The sequence below is a fragment of the Notechis scutatus genome, chromosome 2 (genome assembly GCF_049901735.1).
Source record: "Notechis scutatus isolate UNSWTSFEM ecotype Mainland chromosome 2, rNotScu1.2, whole genome shotgun sequence".
NCBI classification, from domain to species: Eukaryota; Metazoa; Chordata; class Lepidosauria; order Squamata; family Elapidae; genus Notechis; species Notechis scutatus.
The window spans coordinates 23,798,385-23,807,080 of record NC_142010.1 but is presented as its reverse complement, the minus strand read 5'-3'; the positions used below and the strand labels follow the sequence as shown (position 1 = coordinate 23,807,080).

General features: G+C 43.6%; 1 protein-coding gene across 4 annotated transcripts in view; it reads left to right on the top strand.

Moving 5' to 3' along the window:
* The first annotated feature begins 6,708 nt into the window (after positions 1-6,708).
* MTMR14 (myotubularin related protein 14) overlaps positions 6,709-8,696 on the top strand; it is a 111,399-nt gene continuing 109,411 nt past the window's right edge. The window contains exon 1 of one of the 4 annotated variants that reach the window (XM_087954490.1): positions 6,709-7,068. In XM_087954490.1, the coding sequence (XP_087810616.1) occupies positions 6,808-7,068 (261 nt within the window). In that variant the 5' untranslated portion in view covers positions 6,709-6,807. The remainder of the gene's footprint in view (positions 7,069-8,696) is intronic. The other 3 variants (XM_087954492.1, XM_087954489.1, XM_087954491.1) reach the window with 3 other exon arrangements.

Here is an 8,696-nt window from a genome sequence, read left to right as displayed (position 1 = left end):
GCAGCCTCTTGGAGCAGGATGCCTTGCAGTGTCCCAAAGACTCATTTCTGGTGGAGTTTGGGGGAGAGAAAGAAAGACTTTTGCTGCTTTCCGTGCATGCAGCCTGAGGAAAGAAGAAAACGATGGAAAGATGGCCAGGCCAGGCAAGTGGAGCAAGTGAGGCAAGTTCCTCCGCCCTTTCCCCTCTCCCCTCACTACCTCATGTTGTTCACAATGCAAGCGATGGATGGTGCAGCCTTGTGTTCCCATGCAGCCTGGATTGATTGCTTTGGGGGGTGCTTTGCGGGTGACATTTCTCTGTGGTCCACCAAAATTTTCTCACAGACCACCAGTGGTCCCTGGCTCACTGGTTGGCGACCACTGCTTTAAAACACCAAGATCACAGGTGTATTGAGCCAATGGGATTTACAAGAGTCCTAAAAGCAGTCTCTCTCTCTCTCTCTCTCTCTCTCTCTCACACACACACACACACAATCTAAAGTATCTTTTTCATAGCGAAAATCTTGAAATGATTACCAGGTCTCACAAGATTTTAGCATTCTTGGTTGAAATTAATTAATAATTAATTAATTAATTAATTTTTTAAAAAACCATTTTAAAAAACATTTTGTTCCATTCATTTTATTTCATTTTAGAATCATGTAGAACAGTGATCCCCAACCTTTTGGCCTTGTGACCCGGTACCGGCATCAGCTGGGCGCCGCCATCTTTTTGATGAAAACGTGCTTCCGGTGAGCTTTCTACCGGAAAAGCTCACCAGAAGCACTTTCATGAAAAAGATGGCGGCACCAGCAAGCCAGTGGCCCGGTAGGAGTTGTTCAGCGGACCGGTACCGGTCCGCAGACCGGTGGTTGGGGACCCCTGATGTAGAAGACGCTGTTGAGAGTGGGATCTTGCATGCCATCTTATAGGTTATGGATCCTGTGATTACTTTTGATTATGCAATGAGCCTGCATTCAAACGAATGAAGAGAGACTGGAAACCATGTAAGGTTTTTCCCCCCACCCCTGTTTAGTCTGAAGCTAACCACGGTAAACCAATTACCTAATTTTTTAAATTAAAGTTGATGGCATTGCAATGTGTGAACCCCACCAACTAACAAACCATGGCTTAATGTAATCAAGTCATGGTCTAATTGTTGGAGACTTAAAAAAAATGTGATGTGTTCTTTGTGCCACCAAGCTGCGGTGGCGCAGTGGTTAGAGTGCAGTATTGCAGGCTACTTTGGCTGCCTGCCGGCTGCCTACAATTGGGCAGTTCGAATCACACCCAACCTCAAGGGTGACTCAGCCTTCCATCCTTCCGAGGTGGGTAAAATGAGGACCCAGATTGTTTGGGGCAATAGGCTGACTCTGTAAACTGCTTAGAGAGGGCTGTAAAAGCATTGTGAAGCAATATATAAGTCTAAGTGCTGTTGCTATTGCATTAGGAAAGATTTAATGCATTCCAAAGGATCCTATTGTTATGTTAGTTAGATGGAAAAATCCTCCTTGCAAATCCAGGCTTTGAATAAGAGGGCTGCCCCTGAACATTTGTGGTTAGCTCTAGCAGGACCCAATGTGGAGAAATGTCCTAGCTTTTTGTTGCTATAGTAGTGCTGTAGTGCTATTTAGGCTGAGAAGCTGTAGGTACAATTCTCATATGAAAGAGTACTTCTAATAAAGACATGCTGGCGACAGACTCAGCTCATCCCCAACATATCAAGAATGGAGATAACAATGCTACAGAGCCTGCAACCGATTCTCAAACAATGCTTGAGCTACGGATCCCAGGGAATTCACCTCCTCACTGCCAGTCATCCCTAGAGTGGTAAACAAGATAGGTAAGAAAAGACGAATCTGGAAGCTGCTAGAATATAAGCCAAAGAGCTCTCCTGTGCCTCAGTCTCCTTTTCTTGAAGCAGGAAAAATGGGATTGGAGCCTCGGTCATGAACAGAAAAAGTATGTACTGCACAATATGTGGCTCTGGGTTCTTTGGCAGCTAGGTGTGCTTTTGTCATGAAGGAGGACACTGCAACATAACAGAGGCAGCGGAGGCTTTATTTTACTATGTACAACTTATTTACAAGTAGGAGCTTCTATGTACAAAGACGTCACTTTCTCCGAGCCTCTTTTTCAGGGCTATTCACAAATAACCACCCCTCTGTTGCTAAACTACCATCTCCCCCCAACCTCCTTTCCGCTTTTCGCCAAGAGAGATAGAAAGGGAATTGGCTGTGTTACTGCAGAGCATGCTGAGCATGTCTTGTCTTCCTGGATCTCGTCAGTCAACCCTCTGCATCGTGACTGCATGACGCACCTTCCTCTGGGTTTTCTGCCCAGCCATTCCTGGTCTGGGGCTTCCCCAAAGATTCCAAGCCTCAGCCTGCAACCAGCTGTCTCCCCCCTCCGGATTCAGGTGTAGTTCATCCTTCTGCCTGAGATTTTATTTCTCTTTTGCCAAGGAGAAGCCTCAGTCTCGTCCCATTTCTTCATCCTCGTTACCCTTCCAGGGCCAGGAAATTGCAACTACGCGCACACACACTGACTAGGATGTTTCTCTCTAGCCAAAACATCTAAGAGAGTCACTAGAGCTATGTTCTACATTTGGTAAAATGTGGTGTTGGAAATTAAAGCCCACCCCTTACCTAGGAAAATTAAACATTTTAGGATATACTAAAAAAAAAAAAAAAAAAAAAGACAGAATATTTCCCCTAAAAGAGAAGTCGAAACTCAGAGAGGCGGAAAATCAGCCCCCCCCCCCCAACCTTTGTTAATAGGCCTGGGCCAGTCTATTCTACATAACAAAGATCTGCCTCCTTCAGGAAGAACCATTGAATTGCCCTTCATTGCACCACCCACCAAGTTTCAACCAAACTTAGCACACAACTTACAAAGCAAGCTATGACCTCTGATAGCAACCAATCAGATAACAGATCATCAGAGTTGGAAGGGACCTTGTAGGTCATCTACTCCAACCCCCTGCCCAAGTGGGAGACCCTACACCATTTCTGACAAATAGCAGTCCAATCTCTTCTTGAAAGTCTCAAGTGATGGCGCTCCCACAACTTCCAAGGGCAAGCTGTTCCATTGGTTAATTGTTCTCACTGTCAGAAAGTTTCTCCTTATTTCCAGGTTAAATCTCTCCTTGTTCAGTTTCCATCCATTATTCTTTGTCTGGCCTACAGGCGCTTTAGAAAATAGCTTAACCACCCCTCCTCTCTGTGGCAGCCCCTCAAATATTGGAAGACCGCTATCATGTCTCCCCTGGTCCCTCTCTTCATTAGACTAGTCATGCCCAGTTCCTGCAACTGTTCTTCATATGTTTTAGCCTCCAGTCCCCTAATCATCCTGGTTGCTCTTCTCTGTACTTTTTCTAGAGTCTCAACATCTTTTTTATAATGTGGTGACCAAAACTGGATGCAGTACTCTAGGTGTGATCTTACTAAGGCTTTATAGAGTGGTATTAGTACCTCCCTTGATCTCGATTGTGTCCCTCTGTTAATGCAATTTAGGATTGCATTAGCTTTTTTGGCTTCTGCTGCTGCACACTGCTGGCTCCTATTTAGCTGGCTGTCCACTAAGACTCCAAGATCCCTCTCACAGTTACTGCTATTGAGCCTGGTTTCACCCAGTCTACATGTGTACTTTTGGTCAGGATACTCTTCCTGTGCCCGAGGAAGTTCAAAGCCAGAGAGAGTATAAAACTCAGGGACTCTCAACATCTCTTCTCTTTTTCTGCCCAAGAACCTATCCTGTTCATCAGTAAACCTTCTTTCCAAGCAACTTCAATGATTCCAGTGTCTTTTTCCCCACTCGAAACTGAACCCAGAAGGATATTTCTTCCAACAATGGCAACAGCTCTTTCTCCTTCACAGGCCAACCCATGACCATCTCCCATAGCAACTAAGACACAGACAGTTCCCACCTCCCAAACACCTATATACAAGGCCTGACCAATAGAAATGCTGCCTTCCTACCATATACTATATTATTTTTCTTTCGATCAGATTCCACAGATAAAAGTGATTATATTATTATTAGAATTGTACAATTTGTTAAATGAAAATAGGATGGAAATTATGATGTGTGTGCATTATAATGAGATTAGAAAGGGACTTTGTTTTTAAAACATAAAGGTGGCACAACTAAAAACTAAAAAGGGGGGTAAATAATGGATAATATAAACCAATATGAATGTATGAATGATTATTTGAATTATATTGTAATTTGTTAAACACTGCAAATATGACTATTAATGTAATATCTATAATAAAAGACATAATGTTAAGAATATAGAAATTGATATAAAATAACATATGGAAATGTTATTGACAATATGCATTAATACCAAACTAGATAAGAAAGTTAATAGTACCAATATGCAACTATTGTCATGTTTGTTTTAAAATGTAACAATCTGGAACCACACTGTTCACATAATGATGTGTTTATAGAAATAAAAAATAAAAAATGTATTTAAAAAAAGGGAAGAAATGCTGCCTGCCTCTGCCCCATAATTGACCGGGTTAGCACTCCTCCAAGACTACACCTGAGCTTCTGGTCTCTTTTTCTTTCCTACTGACTTATGGCGGCACCACAGCAGCCAAGCCAGGCCACTAAAACTCATATGACACACTATCATTTTCTTGGCAATTGTATTTTTACATGTTCATTTTCAGCTGCAGAGTATCACGGCGTTATTCAGGTCACTGAGTATGATCTATGATATGGGCATGCTGAGAGTGCCTCTTTCATATCTCGCAGCGTGCAGATAATGAGAGGACGTAACATTTTTCAATTTGCAATGCAGTTTTAGATCATTACCATTTTAGCATTTAGATCACAAGCGCTCAGGTCACTTGAAGTAGGTCATTCCATGAGTCCTTGCAAATGATGCTTTCTGGATGGTAAACCAAGAATCTAGACAATTAACAGCAGTACCCTGGCATTACTGGTTATATAGGATTTTCCAGCTTACAAGGTAAGCTGTATCAGCTCTCCTGTGGACGGGTAGCAGAGACTAGAGGGCTGTTCAAGATTCAAGGAATGGAAAGACCACATCACCTAGCTGGCACCTAGCAGTGCTTGGCCGCCATCTAGTGGTTGCAATGCAAGCAGGCCAAATAGAATGTTCATCAAGGTTTTTTCTAGCTGGTTTGCAGGTAGAGCCAGTTTGGTCTAGTAGTAGTTAAAGCACCAGGCTAAAAACTCAGGAGATAGCGAGTTCTAAATCTCACCTTACGTGCAATGCCAGCTAGGTGATGTGGGTCAGTACCTCTCTCTCAGCTCAAGGAAGGAGACAATGGCAAATGTTGCCAGGAAAACTACAGGGCAGGCAGTTGATAAGGAGTTAAAAGTGACTTGAAGGCACACCCACAAAGTTAGCAATAGCAAAGCAAGCCAAGCTAATCTTCCAATCATTCCTCTCCATTAATATAACACCGTTATTCTGCTGTAATCTACTACATATGCATTATCAAACAGCCTTGGAATCGGGTACCTCTGCTATCGTAGTCAGCAACTGAAGTAACAGAATGAAGTAACAGTAACAGATGAAGAAATGGCTCTGAAGAATGCAGAGCCATCTATGACCTTCCACACATTGCTGAATTTCACCTCTCCGTATTTTGCATCATTGGTCACACTGACTGTGAACCTATTAAGAGAGATGTTTGGACAGTGACATCTCAAGAGTTATAGCTTTCCCCTCCCTGCATTAAAATAACCTGCATCCAATTTCCTTGCATCTCTCTTTTTAAAAAGTCCTCTATTTGACTTCTCTCTGGCTGGGAGGATAAACAAACCATGTTAGATTAAGCTACAATGGGGCAACTAAGATTAGGCATCAAGTCATGATAGAAACTCTTCCAGAGACTTTTTGTTTGGGCTTAATTTTTTTGGAAAAAAATATGGAACTTTGATTTTATATATGTTGACCGCAGCAAGACTTATTGTATGAACAAAAATGGAAGGACATTTCAAGTCCCACCATGGACGAATGGCCACAGAAGCTGATGGAGCTGGCTAAATTGACTATTTTGGTCAAAGGAAATAACAGAATTGGAAGGGACCTTGTAAGTTGTCTAGTCCAACCCCACCCCACCCAAGTAGGGGACCCTACACCATTTCTGACAGATGACACTCCAGTCTCTTTCTTGAAAGCTTCCAGTGATGAAGCTCCCATAACTGCTAAATGCAAGCTGTTCCATTGGATAGAAGTACTTTTGTTTCTACATGGAGACTGTTTCTGGACTTTGTGCTTGTGGTGGGGGAAAAAAACCAAAACTTTGACTTTGAGTTTCACTGATTAGATTGGTTTTTTTTTTTTTAATAGAAATGGCTTGTTTTTTACTACTACGGAAAAGTAAAAGAAATGAGGTTCGATGGTAATGCTTTATTCTACTGCAACAGAGATAGTTGGAAATCAATGCTTTTGCTTTTTCCCCTCCGTGCCCTACTATTTGCTTTTGTATTCTCTAAAAACATAATTTTTTTTAAAAAATCAGTTTTCAGGATAAAATGATGTATAAGCTAGCTGGACCATGGCATCAGTGCTCCTCAACTTTGGAGGCTTTAAAATGTGTGGATATCCCAGAATTCCCCGGCCCAGCAAGAGAGTCTTAGGTTCTGCTACAACACAGTCCCAGGCTCACCCACCACCCTCACGTTTCGGGAGGATTCCAAACATCCACCTACGCCCACCAGAGATCAAGCCACGCCCTCCCCCCCCCCTCAATCATCTGAAAGACGCCGGCAGGCCTCTTTCGAGTCCCCCTCCTGGCGGGCTCGCGGGGAAGGGGGGGGGGGAGATTCCGTCGCCTTTCAATGACGTCACCATCGCCTTTCCGGAAGCGGAAGGAGCTTGGGGATGGCGAAGGCGCTGGGGAAGAGAGCCCGGGGCTTGAGCCCGTGAGTGGGGGGGTGCGGATGGCAAGTGCCCGGAGCGGCTCCGCCTGTCTGCAGGCCGCTGGCTCCGGAGAGCGAGCCTTGGGCGAGCTGCTGCTGGAGTTTTCGAGGGCGCAATACCGGGCCCGGGAAAGCGGGGGAGCAGCTGGAGGCAGCGCTGGGAGCAGCGGCAATAATAAGGTGAGGGCTTTCATGGGACTTTGCTGCATGGCACCCGCCTTCCCAGCATGGCCATGCATTGGCCTCTTTTAAGATGGAGGAGGCTCCGGGTGACCCCACGCCTGCAGGCAGACCCACCTGGGAAGCCTCTTGCGCGGGACTTTTAACGGCTCTACTGGAGACGGGTGTGCTGCTTTCCTGCAGCAGGAAACCTGGAGCTGTGAAACAGTCTTCAGGACGAAGAAATATATATCCACCGTTTTAAGATTGAACATTTAAGCATGGTTTGCACACTGTGATGCCTACCCTGGACGGGGTCTGCACGTTGCATACCTATTAAAGAAGTGGTGCTTTGTTTGTTGCCATTTTTTTTATCACTTGCATGTTTCTGATACAGGTAGTCCTGGAATTACAACCATAACTGAGCCCAACATTTATGGTGCTAAGTGAAACATTAAGTGAATTTTGCCCCATTAAAGATTTTTCTTGTGACAATTGTTTAAATGAATCCTTGCAGTTGTCAAGTTAGTAACACAGTTGCATTAATCTTCTCATCACTCCTTATCACCCACTCATCCCCTCCCACTTGTAACTTTGTTGCTTGTATCCTAACATTTTTATTGATTGTTTCCTAGTATGAGTTGATTGCTTATTGTACCCTATGACTATTATTAAGTGTTGTACCTTATGATTCTTGATGAGTGTATCTTTTATGTACACTGAGAACATTTGTACCAAGACAAATTCCTTGTGTGTCCAATCACACCTGGCCAATAAAGAATTCTATATCTACCCTGTTTCTCCAAACAATATGGCCTCCCCCAATAGGAAGTCCCAGCATGTTTTACAGGCATGAAATGAAAACCCCTCCCCCAAATGGCCTAAAAAACACAAGGGGAATGGGGGGGCCCATAGAAGTACTTTTGTTCACACCGGAAGGTGCTGCCTGTGTTGCTGAAGTGCCCGCCACCCGAGGTCAACATCAGTCACACCGCCCCCCGAGCAAATGTCCCCAGATGGCCCTTTGGGGCTCAAAACCGCCTTAAAAAGTGAATCTGGCTTCCCTGTTGGCTTTGCGTGACAGAAGATTGCAAAAGGTGATTACATGACCCTGGGACACTGCAACTGTCATATATGCATGCCAATTGACAAGCATCTGAATTTTGATTATGTGACGTGGGGATGCTTGCAATGGTCTTAAGTGTGAAAAATGGTCAGAAGTCAGCTTTTTCAGTGCCACTGTAACTTTGAAAAGTCACTAAACGAACTGTTGTAAGTTGAGGACCAACTGCAGAAAGTTGCTCTCTTGTTTTGATGTTCCTTTTTTTAAAGGAGTTTTTGCATGAAATTTATGTTTCTTTTTTGATGCTTCCTGAAAAAAATTAGAGAACTAAAAAGCAGCTGGGTGGGAAATTTTGTGTTGTATGAAGTAACACGGACATTGTTCCCTAATTTGGTAGAAACTGTTCAGTGCAGACATCCTAACTCTGTACAGATTCCAGCTTCATCTCATGAACCCTGATATTTCTAGGAAAATTATTCTAGTTTTTGCACAATGACCATTTCTATTTAAAAGTTTCCTTGCCAAACCTACCAATAAAGATTAGTCTTTTGAATGATAAGCATTTCAAATGAATGCTACTCCATGA